At 37.3% G+C, this 24,900-nt stretch overlaps 1 protein-coding gene and 1 long non-coding RNA gene across 2 annotated transcripts; both read left to right on the top strand.

Annotated features, from left to right (window-relative positions):
- The first annotated feature begins 679 nt into the window (after positions 1 to 679).
- LOC124276904 lies at positions 680 to 11,978 on the top strand. The gene is made up of 6 exons (XR_006898687.1): positions 680 to 694; positions 5,643 to 6,413; positions 6,993 to 7,024; positions 9,911 to 10,050; positions 11,129 to 11,247; positions 11,733 to 11,978. It is a non-coding gene; the product is annotated as an uncharacterized LOC124276904 (long non-coding RNA).
- A 3,692-nt stretch (positions 11,979 to 15,670) lies between these two features.
- Positions 15,671 to 24,132, top strand: LOC124276902 (charged multivesicular body protein 4b-like). Its single transcript, XM_046712569.1, has 5 exons — positions 15,671 to 15,947; positions 16,981 to 17,158; positions 18,841 to 18,955; positions 21,129 to 21,264; positions 21,822 to 24,132. Exons 1-5 carry the CDS (start codon positions 15,770 to 15,772, stop codon positions 21,890 to 21,892), a joined length of 678 nt encoding a protein of 225 aa, XP_046568525.1. The 5' UTR covers positions 15,671 to 15,769; the 3' UTR covers positions 21,893 to 24,132.
- The last annotated feature ends 768 nt before the right edge of the window (positions 24,133 to 24,900 follow it).

Below are 24,900 nucleotides of genomic sequence, written 5' to 3'. Positions count from 1 at the left end.
ATGGTGATTCTGGCATTCCAATCCTGATGGCAGGACTACAACAGTGACTTGCGACGTCTAGGATGAATAGGCTTTCCCCTGTTCAGAAATACTTCTTCATATGTTTAATTCTTTGAACTATCTCCCCACAGATGAAGACAACACAAAGCAACAGCCAGCTCTTTCATTGATGGAAGACTCGCCGATATGACAACAACTTGTTTACTATTCTCCTGAGCACGTACACTGACGATACCTACATTCTCTACATATTTGTCAACAAAGGTTGTGTTATAACCTCCCTGTATCTGCATATCCTTCTTGAATGTTCTGTTAAAGCAACTGCAGTTAGAAAAGAATTTGAATTTGTATAAAAGGAAGAATTGTACAAATTTGACGGAAAAGAACCTTTCTTATGGCTCATGCTACAAAACTGTACTCTCGCACTGTAGTTATTTTTAATATTAATTGAACAGTAAAATAAACAAATTCGTTAATGCTTGGATGTAAAGTATCGAGTTGTTGCTTTAATCTTCAATAAAAGATTTAAACTGAGTCATGCTGTTTTCTTTACCAGTTGCATCATATAGCGCTTGTAGGCAGTTACCTCTTCCGGTCATTCATTCATTTCAGATAGGTACACAAGGACAGGGAGTACACAACTCCACGTTACGGCTGGTTACATTTTGGTAACGAAGAGTTACACATTTTCAAAGTAAGAAAATATAGTTACTGTGTACAAAGTCAGGGAGTGCACGACTCCAGCAGCAAACTTCATGGGTTACAGGCATGTTTAGCTAGTTATACATCAGCAACAAAGATTTACCAATTTCAAAATGTGGAAACATAGGTACATAAAGTCAAGAAGTGAACCACTTAAGCAACAGACTCCACGCGTTACAGGCATGTTCCATCTAAGTATACATCAGCAACAGAGATTTACTAATTTCGAAATGTGGAAACATAGGTACATAAAGTCAGGGAGTGCACCACTCCAGCAACAGACTCCATGGGTTACAGGCATGTTCTAGCTAGTTATACATCAGCAACAAAGATTTACTAATTTCGAAGTGTGGAAAAGTAGGTACGCAAAGTCAGGGAGTGCACCACTCCAGCAACAGACTCCATGGGTTACAGGCATGTTCTAGCTAGTTATACATCAGCAACAAAGATTTATTAATTTCGAAGTGTGAAAACATAGGTACACAGAATCAGGGAGTGCATCACTCCAGCAACAGACTCTCAGGGTTACGGGCATGTAAGAGCTGGTTATACATCAGCAACAAAGAGTTCAAATTTTCAAAGTGTGATAATATAGGTGTACAAAATCAGGGATTACACTACACCAGTTGCAAACTCCATAGGTAAGGCAGTTGGAGCTGGTTATACATTGGCAACAACAAGTTACAAATTTTCAAGTAGACCGACAGATTTGCAGAGGTCTTTAACTTCAGTGATACCATACTCAAACCAACTTTTAAGAAAAAAGGATGAATCAACCAACTGGTGATTAAACCAGAGGGGCTCAGAAAGTATTTTAGACAGATCATTCTTATCAGTTATGAATAGGCTTCTGTATCTCTTCCATGATAAAAGAACATCTTTCCAATATGGGTTGTCCACAATGCAGAATTGATCAATGTTTGAGCCCATCTGAACAAGTCGACGAATAGGAACATTGCAAGGGTTATTAGCCTCATTGTTAAAATACCTCTTAATAGTGGCTAGTTTCAATGCAGCGATAAATGATTTTAAATCAATCATCCTAATTCCTCCTTCCCTGTAATCCTTTTTCATATTCCTCCTCTTAATCGTATCAGGTTTACCACTCCAGATAAAAGTGAAAAACATTTTCTCAATATCATCCACGAAACATTTAGGAGGATTAGGGAGTGATGTAAAAATGTGTACTAAAGTAGATACAGCCAAGGTTTTAATTACAGTTATCTTCCCAGTAATAGTGAACTTCCTTTTTTGCCAATTCCCAAGAATGTTTGATATAGCTTTTAGCCTTTTCCTGGTGTTGATAACCCACAGGTCATTCAAATCAGCATTTAAAACAATACCTAAAACCTCAGAGTTCCCAAAGTGCCAGTCCAGGCCATATTCACTACACATTATATCTTTACTGTTAGCCATAGCTCCAATCCACAGGGCTTTTGTCTTGTCTACATTTATTTTTAGTCCTGACATGCGATAGAAGAGAGAAAGAGTATCCATAGCAGCCTTCAGGCTGACATCGGAGCCATCCAGAAAGAGCTTGGTGTCGTCAGCATATTGACCTAGCTTATATTCCTTGCTATTCAAGATAGTACCCTTAATACTTACATTTGCACGAATCATGATACCTAGGGTCTCTGCTACAAACAGAAATAGATATGGGGAGATGGAGTCCCCCTGCCTACAGCCTCTATTATTAGGAAAGAATTCGGATAGATGTCCATTTTGGATAATGCAGTAGGTAGCATTTTTCGTTAGTATAGATATCCTTTTCAGCATGTATTGTCCAAATCCAAACTTTTGTAAAACCTTGCTAACAAATGTTTTTGAAACTGTGTCAAATGCTTTTTCAAAATCAATTAATAGTAAAAGGCCATTCTTATTTTGTTTTCTAGTTTCAAACATGATATCATATAACAGTCTTATATTTTCGCTGATTCACTGACTTTATAAGTTGAATTTGCATTTTTGATGATTTGTTTCGGTAAGTCCATACCGAAAGGTATCAGAATCTGCAAAGTTGTGTTTTACGTTGCATGTGACCTTTAATTTATGGAAGGAAAATAACATTGAATGTCAACTGGATGATCCTAAGATAAGCAATGCTGGCAATTATAAGAATATTTCTGAAAACATGATAACAGGTGGTTATGAGAAGACATCGGACCAGTGCAAAGGGAAATTGCATACGCTTAGGCGAACCTACAGACTCACTAAAGGAAAACTGAAAAAGAGTGGAGCAGGAAGGGTAACATTCAAATACTTCGACATTATGGATGAAATTCTGCAAGGAGACAATTGCTTCAAAACTTTTGTACTTTTAGAAGTAAATGAGAAACTTTGATCACATTTCTGTTAACTGTTTTATTTTTGAAAACGTCCTTTCTGGTCATCTCACATACATTTAAAAGGGAAACACGATCAAAGTATTTTAATATAGGAAGCAGTAATTGGAACAGATTAAATGGGTGTCATCTGGAAGTCATCATTTATAAGTCATGGTATCTGAAACATGATTATAAAGACCGTCTAGAAGATCTATCTCTGATTAGTTCGTGAACTTGTGCAATCTTAACTTAACCTTCAGATGAGGTTGCACACCAGGGCAGTGGCAATGTCTTCTCGAGTTGTTCTTGCACACATCATAGTTGCTTCATCATCTCCATCACCATCGTTTCTGTCCGTATCAGCATAATCTCTAGCTTCATTCCATTCCTGGTCATACTCTTCATTCTGCATTCCACATATGTTGTGCAAAACAACACAAGCTGCCACAACGGTGCATGCAAAGTCGACCTTCACATCTAGACGTTTTTGCATACACTTCCATCGTCCCATAAGACGTCCGAATGAGTTCTCAATGGTCATCCTTGAACGTGAAAGTCGATAGTTGAATGTTTGTGGTTGAGGAGTCAACTGACCATGGCTGGGAAAAGGTTTCATTAACCAACTTTTCACTGGATATGCAGGATCAGACACTAACATAACTGGTATTGCTGCTTCTTTAGTTGGTAGCACAATTTCCTTATTCCAGTTGGGAAAGAGTTGCTTATTTTCACCTTTGTGATATATTTCAGAGTTCCCAAACACGCGTGCATCTTGCACTCTCTCGAAAGACATATCTGTGATCACACACAGCTTGCAAAATCAACGAATAGAATCCTTTTCTATTCAGATAATCTCCATGTGCTTCCTCTGGTGCAATAATAGGAATATGGCAACCATCAATGGCGCCACCGCAGTTGGGGAAGCCCCAGGTGTCTTGAAATCCTTGAATGACCTCTTTGAGGTCATTTACTTTTGGACAATTTACGTATTTGTTGGTAAAAGTATTGTTATAGCGTTACATACATTGTGTACACACTTCCACACAGTTGATCTGCTGACACCGAATAAGTTGGCAACTATTCTGTATTCGACACATGACGCTAACCACAGGGGTTCAATTTTTTTAAAAGCCACTTGCCACAGGGCAAGTGATTTTAAGAAAGCAACTTGTCCTGACTAATTTTCCACTTGCCCTGTCTTAATAACATAATCATGATGATGTAATTATGAAAGAATAAATCAACATGGTATTTGATGTTAATGCTTACTGGACCATTTATTGAAAAGTGATAAATAGTAAAGAAAGATAACTCTACTTTGTTATCATTGCGAAATTTAATAGCTACATTTTGAGCAGATATGAAATTAAAACCAAGTTTAGTTGCAGTTTGAAACCATAAGTGGAAATTATCTCTTAGCCCACGGACAAGTAAGATACCATTATTTGATTGCCCAAAATGAAAACTGACTTGTCCCGGGCGTCGGGCGATGGGATCTTTTAACCCCTGAACCAGTATATTGCAATTGCATACCTGGTTCTCGACGCTTACTGGCTCATGAACACAATTTCCAGTAGGTTTCAAAGTTTCATTAAGTTCAGAACAGACAAAGTCAAAGGTAGTATTGGACATTCTGAAATTGTTTTTCCAATCATCATGGGAAAATGTTTTCCACCAGTCAGTGGATCTCTCTTTTAGTAAGTCACACGAAAGACCAACACTCAGGGAAAGAGTAAAACATTTCCTCCCCTGAGAAGCGAAAAAAAAGACGTCTGTCCATCTTTACATCAGAAAGGTAACTACAGAAATCTAGGGTGACTTTAATTGTCACGTGAACGCTTAGCAAATATACTCCCATGAGCAAATTTACTCCAGTGTGTAAAATTTGCATATATGTAAATTTACTCGCATGTGCAAATCGGTGCATGTAAACACGGTATAAGTCTCTGTCAGTTATATCCTGTTTGTATAAGAGGAGCAACCATCGTATCTATCGGTACAATTATAAAACCTTCAAAGCATTAGGCGTGCACATATAACACTCTGTTATATATGGAATGGAGGCTTCTTGCACAATAAACTTATTTGACCTTGCAAATAGCCAAATATTATCAAGGACACCGTTGTCCTACGAAATACAGGATACAACCATTCAGTTCACACACGCACACACACACACACACACACACACACACACACACACACAGCGGCAGATGTATTCATAACAAATGCACACGCACATTCACCCAATAAAATGTATATGTGCACCAAAGTAAGATAAACAACAAGTACAGCATCTCCTGAACGCAACATTTCTAGCATGCCTGTGCTGCATCATCTGATACTTTATCATACCATTCCTCCTTTCACAAAGCACTAAGGTAGTGGCCACTAACGTAACTTTAGTGCCATGTTAAAGAATGGGAGTTAAGGTTAACCTTAGTAAAGGTTGCTTCGTGAAGGGGAGCCCTTGGACTTCCACACTCATTTTCATGAAGTTTTCTATGACCAATTCAGATTACAGACATTAATGTACTTGAAAGTAGCGATTTCCCACATATACTTACTACCTACGGAAAAGGACGTGTGCATGCTCAAAATGAAAATTATTTGCAGGCACGAAATGTGTAGAAACCATGTACCATGTAGCAAGAACTCCAAAACGAGGTGCAACCCTCTGGATGCCCAAGTTCCTTCCTGAGGTACATATGGTTTATTAATTTTATAGCCACAGGTAAATTCAGCTCCGTGCGAGCACAATTCTTGAACAACGAACGTTCACGTTTCAAATGTTTAATAATGTGCGTCAGAAAAACACAACAACTCTGCTACAGGTAGTTAAGGCAGCCAGTAACAATTGTCGAACGTCACCAACCCGTTCAAATCCTGGAATATCGCACAGCGGGATAGCCAAACAGCTCCATTAAAACACATGCCAATGTCATCTGTACTGACACGAGTCCAATACACCCAATACCCTCTTCGGTCGAGACGTTCTGACAATGTTTGCCAACTACTGCGTCTTTCGTTTTCTGCTGGAAAAAATGTGGTTTAGACAATCCTTTCTAGTCTTTAACAACAGATTGTGTGGAGTTCCCAGAATATATTAAAAAATAGGTTTATGTTTATTTGCGTTGACGTTACTGGAGTTTTAAATTTCTGAATGCTGCTTTTTTTCTTTAATGGCGTTTTCCTGTCGTGTCCGGTTCAACTAAACGGGCAGACAACAACTACCTAGCTCCTTTGATAGGACACCTGGATCGTTCTAAATTACGAACATGCGTGGGTTTACGGATCTAGCCTACTATAAATAGCTGCCACCACACAAGTTCTTCACTCCAGCCCTGGACCAGGCACAGAAGACATCACAGTCATCTACAACTCTAGGTAATATTAATCTTTCCGTTTGCCTCGTTAAGACACTTGTGAATTTTGTCTGTGACGTGAGCTTTTTAATATACTGTTTTCAGATGACAAATTGTGTTCTGTATTTACGACCGCCTTTGCTTGTTATATTAAATTTTAATATTACAAAGTTAGTTTCGGTAATTTAGCGATATGCCGATATTGTTGGATGCTTGACAGGCGAAATATCAGAAGCTAAACTGTCATACAGAGCACTTCTTGTTATGTCAATACAATACAAGGTTGGACAGGCAAAAAATCAAAACCATCGTATTATTCTATACAGAAAAAGTACGTGTCAGCCTTATCCCTGATAAAAACATGATTTTTCTATGTGTTGTACAAGTCAGACCTTTTTGAAATATATGTAACTGCAAAAATCCTGAAACTTACTACCATAGTCCACATTATGCAGATACTAGGGACTGTCCTTTGGCCCCATCTCTTGTCATAGATGTGTTTATGGGTAAATACCTCGTGATCAGTGGAAATATTTTCAAAGACTTGATATTTCAGTATCGCGACTTCATTACTCCGTTTAATTTATGCTTATCCTTTCAGGTTTGGAACCCGAACTAGCTTCAGGAACAATGGTATGTTAATTTTAAGTTCTTCGTTTAGTTTACAAGCAATAATATAGACACACCCACAATTACAATAATGTCAGATATGTAAGACATAGGGCCAGCCATATGATGTTGGTTGTTGATGGTCTGGTTGCTGATGGGTGGTCACGGGTGGTGGGTGGCGGTTGGGGAGAAGGATTGTGATATTTTTCAATGGTAACTTTGCTTCTAGAAAACTGCAACAAAGTGGCAAAGTAACTAAATTGCACGGGCTGTATGTCCTGAAAATAATTTATTGTGAAAACAAATCATTTGCCTCCTTTTTCTGAGAAAATAATATTTTAAAGTGGACGTTGAAATCCGATTGTATAGCTAACTAAGATCACTGTCACGTGAAGCGAGAAGTCAAGTTTTATCACGTTCTGTGTATCGTTTTATTTTTAATAGCAATTGTTATTATATCTCAACGTCTTTCTTATGTAAAGTACAAACGTTTAACTACATTCCCTTGACAACTGAAATGATACATCTATGCCTGAAAGTGGCTTAAATGTCACAAACAAGAAATGAGTATTCCATGAGGCTGAATGGGTGCCACTGATGTGTTTAACATTGTTTGCCATGGTTCCGCCATTCGTCACCAATCGCCCCTTTCCGTAACCTCCAAGAAGGCTCCTCCCTGTCTCAATCAATCAATATTTTATTTCGACAAGCCACCATTGGTGGTACAGGAACAATACAAATAAAGTTACAACATAAAATATAAATTGGTAACAGTGAATATATTTAGTGTATTCATCTTTTTATAGTGTTATTGATAACTTTTTATAAATCTTGAAATATTTTTAACGATTGGATAATTATCTAAGGTAAACAATAGTTTAAATGTTGCGAGATTCGGCCGTTTACTGTTATAAATCGGGATGTATTGTGATCGCATGTTATAAAAAAACGAACATTTAAATAAGTAATGGAACTTGCCCTCTATCGCCGGTGAATTACAAAGATTACAATTTCTATTTAGTCTTGGTATATTTTTCCAGCGCCCAGTCTCTACTGGTAAATGAGGATTCGATATCAGAAATGATATAATGTGCCGAGAGACGTAGACAGGTAATAGGACGCATTTTTCAAACAACAGCAGATCTTTGAACAGCTTATAATAATTACCCTTTGAACTTTTATTAATATCTTTCATCCATGTCTGTATAAAATGATCTTTAAGAGATGATTCTTCCACAGAGACTAGCCACTTAAGAACGTATGGTACCGATTTACAACTTCTTTATTATTTACAACACTACGTTTCTGGGCTACTTCTTGCCCCTTCATCAGGTGAATGACAGAATATGATTTACAGACATATATATCGCGTACAGGGGGCCAGTGAGATGGGATTAAAGATTGAGATGAGCAAGGGGATTAAGTGATATGTTTACCTCTGTACATCTCAATCAAAACATAACACTTAAACTCTTGATCTCTGTACATGTTAATCTTTAATCCCATCTCACGGGCCTCCATACCATACGTTGTTATGTTATGTATACTAGGGGTATCAAATACATAAGTTAAGCCACAACTGTCTAAAATACTTTTCTTTATGTGAGTTATCCATGCATCATTATTACGGAGATTGACGGTGTTGTGTAATCTGAAGAGTTGAAGAGCACACGATGCGGTTTCTACATTATACCAAAATATGATAATCTTTTTAGCTATTATAATGTTCACAGGGAAACGACCCAGTTCACCACAAACCATAAAGCTAGGAATTGATAATCGTAAAGCAGTAGAAAATTTAAGAAAATTAAGGTGAAATCTTTCAATATTTACAATATTTAACCCCATGATTGTTATGTGCGAAAATCAGACAAACCAATCAGAACGCTTGTAATGATTGCGGTGCCTTTCATAAAAATAATAAAGAGTACTTAAATCCTTTATGTCATTATGTCATTGTTTAAAAATCATAAAACATATAAATCGTCATATGGAAAGTACAAATAACGTAACTAACAGAATTGTGCTGCTTAATGTGAAGTTTTTAACAAGAATAATACGATTGACGGTGAAAGATCAAATACACGCACGTGCTTTTGTTTACATAACGGCTCCTATAGGTCCACTGTATTTCTGACGATCTTGCGGACTTGTTTTGGAGATTGTACGTGCGCTCCCCAACATTTTTAGGAAATTTAGTTATAAATCGCAACGAGTTTTAAAGCAATAATATTTTATCTAATATAACTATAACTATAACCTTTAACATTGGGCTTATATTTCACATCTCTAGAGATATTTTAGTCTGACTATTTGGGGGTCAGTCATATATTTGGCAGGAAGGTTACATGAATGTTTAGTTTGAGAAATATTTTAGCGTTGTTTTAGAGTATCTGCTTTGATATTTAATATAGATGAAAAAACATCAACATGATTGTATTTGCATATTCAACAAGACAATCCCATATATAATTCTTAAATCCTATTTAGAAATATGCATTTGTAAATATAAGGTGAACAGCTGGTAATAATCACGCTAGAACATGTCTTTAACAAATATTTTGATTTCCTCTTTTAGTTGTACATATCAAAGAGTTTTCATTCATATAATCAAAAACAGCAATAACATGTACGAGTGCTTCGGTGATATTAAGTACTATTAGAATCAAACAGGAATAGAGTTATCGTTCTTGTTTAAAGTAGTTCTGATGTTCATGCGCCAATATGAAATCCTTCCAGGGGCTTGTCCCGGAATAACACGAGTTGCTCACGATTTCATGTGGTTTGGCGACAGAAGCATTTGTTAACATTTGTAATCTTTGGTCAAATCCAAGTTTCAAAAGTATACCTTCTTTTGTCTAGCAGTTATATGTTGGAACGTCACACAGTTTATCCAAGATACTTTTCCAGGCAAACTGGGGCGGCTCTCCCAAAGTGACCCTCTTCGAGAAACCCAATTTTTGCGGTTGCCGTCTTGATGTCTACATGAATCTTCCAGAATTGGGGAACTTTGACAACACGGTTTCCTCGGCCGTTGTACACGAGGGAGAGTAAGTTTATGTGTACTCATCGCGGAAAGAATTGACATCCTCCTCCACCGAAGGAGTTTATGTTCTGCACCAAAGAATGTCCTCCGTGCTTTTCTCTTAATAACTTCGTGTTAGACCCAGTGTTTGTAAGGATTTAAACAAATTCAAATTCAATTAAACAATTAATATTTTTACATGGACATTATCCTCAGGAGTTTCTGAGATTTGTGGCTGACAAAGTGTTTATGGTTTTTGAAGAAGAAAATCGTCACTTAATTAAACATTCCATCGCAAACATCCCAATACCTTCATTCTCAAAAGAAATGAAAACCAGTTTGAAAAGCCCACCAGTAATGTTGGCAAAGACCTGTCCAGATCTGTCTGAGGGTACTTTTGTTGTGTTCTCAGTTGATCAAACTCTGGTGTGTCGAATTCCATATTTTCTCGAAGTGATTGTAGTTTCCTGGCTTAGTCCTTAGTGACAAGTGTTCGGTTTCTTCTAACCTTTTTCGTCAGTCAACAAATGGTCAAAATTACATGTACATGTAGATCATAGGGATTACTACATGAGTTGTCTGTCAGATATCATTTATCTTACACGAGTTGCTTCAAAAGACTGTTTTGATATCTTTGCACATTTAGGATCTGTACTTGTGTAAATGTTCCCCGGTAGATACAGGAAGTTAAAACACTATATTTTTGTTATTTTTAGTTTAATTGTGTTTCATTGCAGAACATTCTGTTTAAGTTACAATCGCGAAAATATCATGTGTAAAGGTGTTTGGCACGACTAACAGGTTTACGTTCGATTCAAGCACAAGTAACTTATCAATGAATCAGAAAAGAAGTCCAGCATAATCTGACCCTTGTTCATCACCATAGAGTAGCCAATCACGGGCTTGGAAATAGATCGCATACATGTTTGATACCAGCCTTCTCACATGGGTTTCTCAGCCAGATATGTGTAAGAAAGTTGCATCTCAGTCAATATATAAGTTCAAATTCATTCATGCTATTTTATTATAAGCTGAACGTGTTTTTGAGAGTAGAAACGCACGGGAATGATGTTTTTTTCATGTTTTAATGTTTTCGCTTTTAGTTGGGCCCTTTACTCCGAGATCAAATACTCTGGAGCGCGGTTGGTCATAAAAGAAGGACAGTGCTACGCTACACTTCCTGGCGTGAATAACGCTGCTTCCTCCATCTGTAAAATGTGAGGTGCGTATCTTTGTCGTTCATAAGAAGGCTCTTCAAGACATCGTCGCTGCATTCAATGGCTACTAGATGGCCTTGTGAGATGATTAAATGGTTGACTATCTGACATGGGGTGTGCGGTCGGAAGGATCATGTTTTTTTTTCACAAAGATAATGTGCTCCCGAAATTGATGTAAAACTATGTGTTCTTGATTAATCAAGAAATTAAATCGTTCGAAAAAGGACATTTCTCGTGAAATGAAATATTTTGGGTCTGAAAATGTTGGGATCCGTCTTTAAGGGAAATGAAATGCAGGTCTAGACTTCGAAGCGCTTTCTCAAGCAAGAATAACCTAACTGACTTTCGTGAAATCTGGTATGGTGATTCTGGCATTCCAATCCTGATGGCAGGACTACAACAGTGACTTGCGACGTCTAGGATGAATAGGCTTTCCCCTGTTCAGAAATACTTCTTCATATGTTTAATTCTTTGAAATATCTCCCCACAGATGAAGACAACGCAAAGCAACAGCCAGCTCTTTCATTGATGGAAGACTCGCCGATATGACAACAACTTGTTTACTATTCTCCTAAGCACGTACACTGACGATACCTACATTCTCTACATATTTGTCAACAAAGGTTGTGTTATAACCTCCCTGTATCTGCATAATCTTCTAGAATGTTCTGTTGAAGCAACTGCAGTTAGAAAAGAATTTGAATTTGTATAAAAGGAAGAATTGTACAGATTTGACGGAAAGGGACTTTTTTTATGGCTCATGCTACAAAACTGTAGGGGAGACCGGGGTCAATTGTAACACGGGTCAATTGTAACAAAGGCGATTACTCTAAAAGTTTTCGCTCAAGCATAGTGTAGCTGAGTAGAGTTATTTCCCTTTACTTTCCTACGGTACACATCCATGCGTTTTTCAGCTGCTCGCTCATGGCGAGATACAGTTCACGAAGAATCGTTTTTCACATGGGAAAGTAAATTTTTCACAAAACGTAATAAAAGGTTCTTAATGCAGTAAATGTTGCTTGGTATGAAACTAATTAACAAGTGTAAAGTTGAAGTATTACGACATATTTTGAAGTAGACATATTTGAGAAGCCCAAAGTTGTTAACGTGTGACGTGGCAACGTGTTTTGGGCACACCAATACAAAAATTTTAAACCAAAAACATTTTAAATGTCGATGGGGATAAAGGTTTAATGCTAATCCATTTCCACCTCAATTGATCAAGATAACTTCTTTCCACATTTTATTTTGATTTTATTTGGAAAATAAACAGATTGTTACATTTGAACTTTCTTACAATTGTTACAATTGCCCCATCCGCCGGTTACAATTGCCCCGTGCTGTGGGTCAATTGTAACACTTGCAGTCGTTGCATTTGATACGTAATAACTTTGTAACGACATGATAGTGAACTTTAAATGACATTGAGGTATAAAACCAAGATACCAATGTACTAGATAGTACCGATTAACTTTGTGAGCGGTGGACTAGTATCGAATTACAAGACGTTAAGTAAAACGTGTTACAATTGACCCCGGTCTCCCCTACTCGCACATTGTAGTTATTTTTTAAGAGGAGCTGCCTTGTAGATGTCCATCTTAAAAGCAAGGAGTGTAAAAAGGAGCGTTGTTTTACTATGACTATTAATTGAACAGTAAAATGAACAAATTTGTTAATGCTTGGATGTAAAGTATCGAGTTGTTGCTTTAATCGTCAATAAAAGATTGAAACTCAGTCATGCTGTTTTCTTTACCAGTTGCATCATATAGCGTTTGTAGCCAGTTACCAGTTCCGGCCATTCATTCATTCCGTTTGAATTGGATCCGGGACACACTGAATATCGACTTTTAGGTAACATAAAGTGAAGAGTTATGACATTTAGGATTGTTTTCAAAAGCCGGAGCAAGAGTAGCCCAGCCAAGAGTTACTTTCGTAAAAACTTTTGTAAAAATATTTTTTTAAAGTATTTGCTAGAACAAATATTTTGCCGCCAAAAATTAAAAAAATAACAAGAGCGACAAAGAGGGTATGGAAAGTGAATCGGAGTGTGTGATACAATCTGATTGGTTGAAAAACATTGCTTCATGATATGGCATCGGGTACCGCACATTTCAGAATACTTTTCTTTATAAGTATCTTTAATTCTTGATGCCAAATTTGTGCTTTTCAGCTTGGCGAAATGGATATGACGCTGATAACATATCAAGTTTTATCAAATGTAGATCTCACGGTATTATTTGGCGAACAAATAAAGCCGGTCATCATAAATATGAAAGCATCATATCCCCAAAATGTAGGGAGCATGACATTAACAACTATAGTTTGGCATGAAATGCATGTGGACCCGGTTTTTTGTAAATATCTCTTCATCCAATAACCCGATCGATCTCAAACTGTGCAAGTGGATGTTTTGTCAGACAACCTAATCACATTGTAAATCACCGATTTTATGCATTTGTATTAAAGAATCTGTCTATGTAACTGTCAACAAAATAAACAGCAGAACGCAGAAGGCTTGGAGAGGGAGGGGGCCAATGACCTGTAACGCATCAATTGTATATTGTTTGAGAGATGTTGGTAGATGTTCAGAATGGAAAAGTTTGTCACATGTTAGTTTCTGTCACTATTGCGGTGACCATTAGCGACCGGTAACAGACACCGTAGCAAACGGTATTTACGCACATGGCCTACCATTAACGACCGTAGCATCAAATTTATAAAACATTGTGAATATTATGTCATATCAGCCTTTCCTGACATATTACGGCCAATGCAGTTAACAATCATGTTATGGTAATGCTTGTTGAAAATATATATATAAGTTGAATTTCTCTTTACGACAAAGTTAGATAATAATAAACAAATGAAATCGAAAGCATCAACACTGTTTGGAATCAAAGGGTCATAAATTCGTAAATTCACATTTAAAACAATCCCCTCCCGAGCTGAGAACGATATTTGATTGTTGTTTAACGCCGCACTTTGCAATATTCCAGTTATATGGTGGCGGTCTGTAAATAATCGGGTTAAGAACAGACAATCCAGTGATCAGCAGCATGAGCATCGATCTACACAAGTGGCAGCTGTCTGAGACAAACAATTACCGAGATCATCCAGTTGGGAAACAAGCACCAGTCAGACTATTATTAGTTATACAAGATCTAGTATATTTAATGAATATTATAATGTTATAAATACACGTGACGTCGAAAACGTTTCGTTGTGGTTAGGCAACTGAGATTTAAATATATGTCATGGTCCTAAGAAGGAAACATTCTTACGGATCATCGAATGTTATACATGCAGGAGTTTAGCACGTGACTAACCAAATCCGTTTTGCATGTCCATGTTCCTATTTAAAGAGAGCGGAAATCATGTAGGCAGTTATACACAAAAATGCAAAGTTTCGACATGTGCCATCAAGTCCGACACACGTATCCCTGGTTGCATGTCTAACGTTGTAAACGTCACTACGTCATCACGTTGCTTGCTGCGTGAACACGGTAGTTAAGGACGGTTCAACTTCACAGAAACACCAAAGCTGCATCACCAACAGAATGATCGCCCAGGGCATTTTGCATTGTACTAATGTGTGGAAGCAAACCTGGATGTTCAGCATGACAAGCTGACGCTTTAACCATTAGCTAGGCTTCCCCACCGGCCCCTCCCATGGGTGTGGTCCAAACTCACTCATCTGAGTAACTGAGAGCAAGCGACCGTGACAGCGTCATGTAAGGAACCATCACCAAACCATCAGAAATCGCCAACGTGCACGTGGACTGCGCTGACGCTGATCCATCGTACGTATAATTCAGACAAACAGCACCAAGAGTCTCGGCTATGTTCAAGAATAATATCTCTCTTTTCCATTGTCACCTTTCTTTCGCTGAAAATATTGTTAATGTACTGCAAAGCTTTACAGTGCAATTTTGTGAGTATTTCAATGATCTATGACAGCCCAAGATCAAAAACAAAAATGTCCAATAAAATTGCCAGTCCACCCTAGTGATCTTGTAAACACTCGCAGATCACAATGTGCCACAACATTGGTACTGTGTCATGGCTGAACAGCTAAAGCGAGCAGAAGATGATGATTTGGAGATTTTAAGTGCGCTTTCCGACATGAAGCGTTTCGCACATGGTAAACGGAGGAAAAGATTTCAGCCCGTAAGACCCGCTTTTTTATCATTCTATGACTAAGAATAGATGTATTTTATAGAAAGCCCATCTTAACCCTAACCCTAACCCCTAACCCCTCGAAATAATCATAATAAATAGAATACATTTCAAGCGGGGGTTACGGGCGGAACTCTTACCAAACGGAGTCATTTCGGGCCAAGCATAAATAATTTATTAACGGTCCACATTGCTCGATGTGTCTGAATTATTTCCCCTGAACACAATTTTTAACCAATGACGACAAGCTTTACAATACCGTGCGCGATCAATATTTAGAGTTAAGAAATACCCTCTGTGACTCAGATACGTGTTGTATGTGTGTTTCTTCGGTTATATTTTCACGTAAAGATGTCTCTTTTTGGGATTAAGCTATTCGGCTCAAAGAAAACACCTCCTACCCCAGCGGAGGCAATCCAAAGATTGAGAGATGTGGAAGAAATGTTGATGAAAAAGTCCGATTTTCTGGAAAAGAAGGTTGAGGCAGAACTTCAAACAGCCAAGAAAAATGGAACCAAAAACAAAAGGGGTGGGTACAATAAGTTACAGAACCATTTACGAATATTCACAATGATGACCCGAGATGAATATGTCTGAACTTGTGTGTTTGGTACAATATGTCCCGCTTAATTATAACTGAGGATCTCGTTGCCATAAGAAGCCGAATCAGGAAGTAAGGGCAGGGCAAAAGTCATCTGATTTGTTACAATTAACTGGTGCAGATGCTTGATGTCTAGCAATTGAATATTCAGCGTACCAAAAGTTTCGGTTTAATGTGAAGGATGACATGTAGAAAACAAACACAGGTATATGTTTTGATCAACAGAAAAAGTACTTTATTGAACTCTTGACAGTTTTGGTACTAAAGCCGGGTATGACAAACTATCAACCAGCAGTTGTGTAATTTAGACCTTTTCACAAACACTGTTTTCTTCATCACACAGAAAATGATGTGTATTTTTTGGCGAATATTCTGTATTGTGGCTGTTTCTGATTGACGATTCAATTCATGTCAACAAGGTCATGGTGGTGGGGTGGAATGTTGTTTAGACGAGCAATTTGCATCAATTTGGCACTTTGGTGCTCCTACCTAACTCCTAACTTGGTCCACATAGTGTCTTTGAGGAGAGTGGAATGTCTACCAAAAGATATTGAAGTACTTTCTGTAATATGCCAAGTGTTCGTCATAAAGGGGTTAAATGTACTGTGTGAGTAGGGTATTGATGTACAGCTCATACTCTAACAGAGCTATTATTTGAACTCATTTTGGTCCTTAATCTTATATCAAACCAAAATCTCATTGTCACATCTAGTGTCTAATATAGTAATAAGCATGATTACCAGTGATCACTGTGGCCACATATTATATGGCATACAGAAGGTAGCAATACCACTGTTACGGCTCACATATGTGTATTAAAGCATGTCAACTTTTTATTCTTGCCATAAATTAGAGTTGTCACTTTAACAATGTTAAACTCAATCATGCCCAAAATATTTTCATCTATCAATGATTGGTTGCTCTCCAGATTGAATGCTCATTACATTGTATTCATTTTTAGTTGCCTTGATGGCATTGAAGAGGAAGAAGAGATACGAGAAGCAACTAACCCAGATTGATGGTACCTTGTCAACAATAGAGTTCCAGAGAGAAGCATTAGAAAATGCAAGCACAAACAGTGAAGTTCTTAAAGTGATGGGCACTGCTGCTAAAGCCCTCAAAGGTGCACACGACAACATGTAAGTTTGGGTTCTAAATTTGACATGATTAGTTTGGTTATTGTTCCATTTTTATACCATGACTGTCATTAATCATTACTAGTTGTCTGGACAAGATTATTTTATTGCTATTGTTGTGATGTGTTTGTAATATTGCAGACTCCAGTGTTAAATGTTTTGACGATGAACAAATAACTGCAAACAGTTTTGTGTTTTCTTGTTATCATGCTTGTATAGTCTTTAATAAGAAATAGGGGACACTCAGAAAAAATGAAGGCTTTGAATAATGAACAAATTGGGAGCCCATTAGAACCCGTTGTAAATTATGACAGTAGATGTTATGACTCCCAATGATCTTGACAGACAACAGGGAAGTTTCAGAGTTATGTTTTTGATCAATAGTGCTTATGCTGCCATTATTTGTCAAGAAGTTATGTTCAAGGTCAGTGCTTGCCATGGCATGTTATCAGTGCTGTACTGCTAAAAGTAAGCATTGACAAAATCCTTTGCTAAATGTTTCAAAGAATGAATGTGTTTTCTTGTTATCATGCTTGTACAGTTTTAATCAATGTATGGGATGCTCAGAAAAAATATAAATTTCATGACTGACAAAGCATGCATGGTGAACATTGGCATTGTTACCTTGAAAGACAAAACATTGACGCACATACCTTTCAATCGCGACATGAACAGATGTTATTATGTTGTCCCAGTAGTACTCTCCAGTCACCCTTTCTTGCACAATATTGTTCACTCAGTCACAGTGATACCACCATACATGTACTGTATTCCATCCACCATCAATTGCCTCACCCAAATACACCCCGTCTTCGTAATGTGAAATAGGATAAGCATTATAGATAATTAGTGTTTCAGTCCTATACTCAAGGTACTCCTGTTGTTGACCTGAACATGATTATTTTTTCTATGCACTGGCACGCAAGCTAAGATTTGACATTTTTGGTGTACGCATGTGAGATCACATTTATTGAGTATTTACAAAAAATCCAGTGTACTTGTACGTAAGAGGCTTAATTGGAATTGAGTTTTAACATAAATATTTTCGTAATGTATGCAAATACGCAGCTTATCTGTACCTCTGGTTGGTTCTTGTCCCATAGTCTCGGTAAAACATTGAACACATTGGTTGACTGCTGCCAGTTTCTGGCCTGCCGTAAACACTCAACAGATTCAAAACTTTGCACAAATAATGACATTAAATTTGTCACAACTGTATGATCAGCAGGATCAGTAAAACTGTCAGAAATAATGATCAATAGACTATAGATGTTAATCAGCCTTCCTTGAAAGTGTCAAAATCAGAAATGACCCTAACACATGTGTGGCATGAGCGAGTGCCGCACATGTAAACTGTAGGATTGATTTCAGATATGTTTTACAGACGTAAATGTTGTTGCATGGTAAGTTTGTCATCCACACTTATGTTTGCTCTTATCATGCTTTTACTGGGCATTAAAATTTGTACTTTATGATTTTTTTAAAGAGTACTCTGGGGGGTACACACATTCAAGCTTACTTGTAAGGCGTTAACTATGGCCTGTTTTATATGACTTACTTGTACAGTATCGTGATTATACACAGTATAATAACTTCAACCCCTTGGTCTTTGGTCATGGCACACATGGTGGAATCTAATGCTGTCAGAGTTGAGAAAAACTTAATTTCACATTGTTGTCTTCCAGGGATATTGATCAAGTACACAATCTGATGGACGATGTGGCTGAACAACAAGAAATTGCTAATGAAATTTCAGAAGCAATTTCAAACCCAGCTGGATTGGGTGAAGATTTTGATGAGGTAACGACATCATTAACCATCATGCTTTGTGTTTAGTAGTGGAAATAATTAACTAGAAATATGTAAACATGGTCACGAAGAGAACAGTTGCAGTCTGTCTATATATCCTGTGTGTTAGTGTACCCAGACACTGTTGCTAGTTACTAAGGCTGTTGTATGCCTTATTTGTATTTTTAACATGTTGCAGTGGCTTGCTACAAAAGTCCCTATCTCTAAGGATCTCTCAGCAACTTTTAGTGTTATCCAGTAATTAGTATTCTTTTGTATATGGATTCAGCCACAGAATGTATCAGGTTACTCAAAACGAACAAATTTCACCCCACTGTTGAAACATTGTCCACATGTTCATACTCATAGACCAACTGCATGATTATAAACTGCATGGTCTAATGGACAGTGACATTTTTTTACTGACAAGCACTGGTGTTCAACATGGTCAAGAAACACACATGATACAGTGTGGTGATAAGACCGGGTGTATCATATTACCTGATTTTGATGCTGTTTCTACATTTGGCCAAGGAGAATTTCAAAGAGTATACACTCAAGCATCCTCATAAGTTGTCAGTTATTGCCTGTTTTCATATGTGTTTTACTTGGTAATATAGGTTTATGCATTTTATGGCCCGTGGCATGCTGCATTAATTGCCCACTGTTAACTTGTAAATTTTAGATTAGTGAAGGATTCCTACTTGTGTTTACCTCTGGCAACCTATGATTGTTGTCTGAGTTGTCTATGTGGGTCAGGTGGTCAGACACACCATCTTTGTTGGATGTGCATCACTGTGCCGGAAAAAGTGGGGTGTAGCTCATTCTATCAATCACTGGTATTTCCAGATCATACTCAGTTATTTACAGGCTGCCATGATATTGAGGACATTGGAGAGTTCAGAGCATTAGAAAACAAATAATACTGAAAGAGGATTGGTAGGTTACAACATAGGTAGGTTCAGTGGTTCATTTAGAGTAATGATATTGAGGACATTGGAGAGTTCAGAGCATAAGAAAACAAATGATACTGAAAGAGGATTGGTAGGTTACAACATATGTAGGTTCAGTGGTTCATTGAGAGTAATGATATTGAGGACATGGGAGAGTTCAGAGCATTAGAAAACAAATGATACTGAAAGAGGATTGGTAGGTTACAACATAGGTAGGTTCATTGGTTCATTTAGAGTAATGATATTGAGGACATTGGAGAGTTCAGAGCATTAGAAAACAAATGATACTGAAAGAGGATTGGTAGGTTACAACATATGTAGGTTCAGTGGTTCATTTAGAGTAATGATATTGAGGACATTGGAGAGTTCAGAGCATTAGAAAACAAATGATACTGAAAGAGGATTGGTAGGTTACAACATAGGTAGGTTCAGTGGTTCATTTAGAGTAATGATATTGAGGACATTGGAGAGTTCAGAGCATTAGAAAACAAATGATACTGAAAGAGGATTGGTAGGTTACAACATATGTAGGTTCAGTGGTTCATTTAGAGTAATGATATTGAGGACATTGGAGAGTTCAGAGCATAAGAAAACAAATGATACTGAAAGAGGATTGGTAGGTTACAACATATGTAGGTTCAGTGGTTCATTTAGAGTAATGATATTGAGGACATTGGAGAGTTCAGAGCATTAGAAAACAAATGATACTGAAAGAGGATTGGTAGGTTACAACATAGGTAGGTTCAGTGGTTCATATAGAGTAATGATAATGAGGACATTGGAGAGTTCAGAGCATTAGAAAACAAATGATACTGAAAGAGGATTGGTAGGTTACAACATATGTAGGTTCAGTGGTTCATTTAAAGTAATCCTACCCGTGTGTGTGTGTGTGTGTGTGTGTGTGTGTGTGTGTGTGTGTGTGTCATTTCTAATGTTATTGTGTCATGGCTTGAACTGCCTGTAGTCAACCTGATGTGGCTGGAATATTGCTGACTTTGGAGTAAGACATCATTATTAAGAATTTTCAAGGTATATCTTTCAGAACCTCTTAAAGTTGTGGTCATTATTTTCAAGGACCTTCAGTAAGGATCCCCTGGCTACCATGGTTACAGAACCCTTTCCTGCTACATATGCTTTTGCTAGTGTTCAAAATCTGTAGGATGCTGTTTGCAGATAATTGTAAAGCGTTTGGAAAGAGATTAAGAATTTGTCAAAATCATATTTTTTTCCAGGATGACCTTTTGTCTGAACTGAATGAGCTTGAGGAAGAAGAGTTGAACAGACAACTGCTTGATGTCAATGTTGATGTTCCTCAAGACCTGCCTTCCGTCCCCACATCAGAACCTGAGGCTGCAGCTGCATCTTCACGTATGTTGATATACAGTCTGGTCTTTGATATTATAGGGCAGCCTAGTGGTTAAAGTCTTCACTTGTCACAATGAAGACCAGGGTTTAATTCCTATCATGGGTACAATGTGTGAAGCCCATGTCTGGTGTTTACCACTGTGATATTGCTGGAATATTGCTAAAAGCAGCATAAAACTAATCTCACACATATACACCTTTGACTTTATAGCAAACATAGCAGTAAATATCAAAGGTTTAATTGTGTACAATGAGGCCGACTTGTTGCACTTTATAAATATTTTGTGTATTTATGAATAAAGTGATATATTATAAAGACATTAACCACATACTTTGTTTATCTATGATCATGATTATTCTAAATAGATTTAAGGTAATTCAACATGTCTTATGTCTAAATCTAAGCATACGTAAACCATCTGGCTCATTGTAGTTCATCATAATATTCCAGACAAAGTGACACCTGCAATTTATGTCTGGCAAATTACTTAATGATATTCCAGACAAAGTGATAACAGCAATGTTTGCCCGGAATAATTTGCATCCTTGTTCTGTTTTAGGGGGTAGACCTGTGGCTGCCAGGGCTGATGATGACGATGATATGAAAGAACTTGAGATGTGGGCTTCCTAAACTATCACTGTGGAACTAGCATGCAGCGACATTGTCCTTTCATCTACAGGAGCTATAACAAAATCACACTATCACTGATGTCATCACTCTACAAATGCTTCAGAGAAATCCCATCCATTGAAGACGTACTCTGCTTCGCAGTCTGTGCTCATTGCACTGTAGGTATAGTTAATGGTCTCTGTGACATTGATCTAGTCACGGCCTAAGATCAGTGTAATTGTTGACTGCAGCATTTGTAGACATAGGAAAATTTGAGGAAGAGTCACGAATGACATGAATCAGCTTGCTGGAACTGCCTGTCGGTCCAATCGTAGTTACGTTACTTTTATCATTTCACAGAACTTGAAAAGTGGTCATATGTTGATCCTGTGCAACAGGCTCTGGCACATGTAACATTAACAAAATCAAAATTACTTAAAACATCTTAGCGTAACTGGATTCCAAATTGCATTTGTAACACATCTAAAATCTTTATGGGAAAAAAACCAGGTGACTCAAGCTACACTTCGAAATAAAAAACATGATCTGTGAATGACTTTCTTGAGACACGTGAGATCAGTGATAATGTGTTTTTGAGTGGCGTTTGACATAACTACTAGTTGATGTATACCATGTCCTCCGTTAGGCTACCAATGAAGTTATATCGTTGTAATCAATCTGCATGAATATGAAGTATGCTTCAATTCATCAAATCATTCTTTCATGCATTTTATTTTCATAGTTTCTCCTTGAATGTTTAATGTGAAAAAATAAGCAGGCATCCCTCTGAATACTAGTATTCAGTCAAAATAATGTCTTTTGACTGCCAATATATATCTGTTACCAAGTGATTTTAATATTCATGTCATATTTATGTTATATATGATGAAAAGTGAAGATTATTTGACTCTAATATACATAAAAAGAAATATGGGTCTATGAATGTTTCATGGCTGCACTCCGAAGTGTCCCTGATGTGTACATACTGACATCATCTTGATATTTGTGTCAAATGCCTCCATGTGTGGCTTTGTATTGGTTTACTCCAACTAACAATTTCATGTGATAATTCGATACCTGACTAGTCTGATCAGAGCCAGCCATTGCTGGCCATTACAGTGACGTTGCAAATAGATGTTACAAAGAAACTTAAGGAGTCCGGGGTATTTAGCCTATGAAGTTGTATTTGACTATCCTACTTCTTATCTGTTGGCCATGATTTATGATCATATTTCTCCAAAAAGTGTAATTTGTAATAGTTTTGGAAGACTGTATGTTTAAGTCAGTGTATGAAATAAGGCCCGTCTGACCGCCCGAGACGGGCTATATTTCTGATGGTCTAAATTTACAGCTTGCCAGCCCGATAGATGTTCCAACATTTGAGTATGTTCCATATCTTCTGAGTAAATTGGTTAAATCTTTTTGGGCTGGTAACAGTTTGAAGTTATAAGCCCTGATGTCTGGCTGGATTTAGGGCTTATTTCATACACTGTTTAAGTACAAAAATAATGGCGGCTGGTGTATTGTTTGAGTTGCCAGGTGACTTCACCTAGTGTTTTGTTTTGCAAATATTGATTAAGGACATCAAAGTCTTATCACTTGATATTGCAATTTTAATACAGTTGCTATGCATACTTTATGGTTATTGTTACATTTGTGAATTTTAGCCACTTCCACCCACCCTGTTTTGAACTGTTTAAGAGTGATCACTTAAAGTTTCACAGTCTTACCTCCCTGGCACACTTTTAGGGTATTGTTTTTGTCCATATAGTGCAAGAAACAAACAACTACCTTATCTGTCAAAATCCTGATGTCAGCTGGCACCGATTTGTTTGTATCATATTTTCAAAACCCAAATATATATACCATGTCAGTGGTTTCTCTGATGCGAGACAAATGTGTCATACTCCATGTTAGAACATTCGTGTCAAAATTGTACTGTTGAATGTATTAGTGTAAACTCACGTACAAATATGTAGATGACATGTTGCCAAGTGTCACGTGATCTGCTTGTGGTGCCGTTACACTTGCATGCTGCCATGCTGTCTAAACTGATCTGTAAATAAAGTACTACAGTGGTATGCTGGATGCTAAGTCTGGAGAGGCGTCGTGCCTGTAGAAGTATGTACAAATATGTGTAAAATTTGTGTACAGGATCACTGTTTTAATCTTGTCGTATATACCATATCGCCGTTAGAACTCAGCTCTGTCAACACTTATCATATTTTGATAAATAATTCAATAAAACTGTTATCACATAACATGCTTTTTATGTGGATTTTGTCCATATTGGATGAACAAGAGTGTCCTGTTGATTCCACAGTTAGATATTTCTATCTTACAGGGTAACGGGAGATTCTGTCAATGTATACTGTAGCAAAAGTACATGTGCTTGATGGGAAGCTCCTGTGATGGTGTCAGTTTAGCAGATTGTTAAATTGAAAAATATAAAAAGATAACTTTGAAAATGTGCAAGGCTAATTTGAGACAAATTTCAAATATTGGAACCACGATATTCCTTTCTGAATGTTTTTATGGAATGCAAATGTAATTAGTGTCTATTTGCAGTTTTGATATCTGGCATTTTGTTGTTTATTGATGAAATCAGTTTGCATCATTGAGGTAAGAAAACAACCATTTGATGAGGTGTTCAATCTTAGGTACCTCACACTTTAAGCTTAAGTCTATAATCTTGTTTCTGCATAATTTCATGTATATGTTGATATTAACCCATACTATAACGACTGGAAGCCAGACAGTATTGAAACTGTCATATCTCTGATGAATGTATTTCTGAAATTGTTTGTTAGGCAGGACTCATAGAAAAGCTAGAACTGTGTACCTGACATTTTATATTATGTACAAGATCGTAGTGTTTGGCATACAAAAGTTTGATTTCGAAATTTCATTTCTTGTTGCATCTTTATTTGTCAGCTTGAGATCACCATTTCATTAATTTATAGAGAGGCAATGGCTTCCTGTTAACTCTCACCCAATAACTCCAGTGGCAATCCATAGGGAGGGATGAA

This window comes from Haliotis rubra, unplaced genomic scaffold (assembly GCF_003918875.1).
Source record: "Haliotis rubra isolate DU_JTF1 unplaced genomic scaffold, ASM391887v1 Scf215, whole genome shotgun sequence".
NCBI lineage: Eukaryota > Metazoa > Mollusca > Gastropoda > Lepetellida > Haliotidae > Haliotis > Haliotis rubra.
The sequence above is the reverse complement of the archived record's forward strand: the minus strand, read 5'-3'. Positions and strand labels throughout refer to the sequence as shown.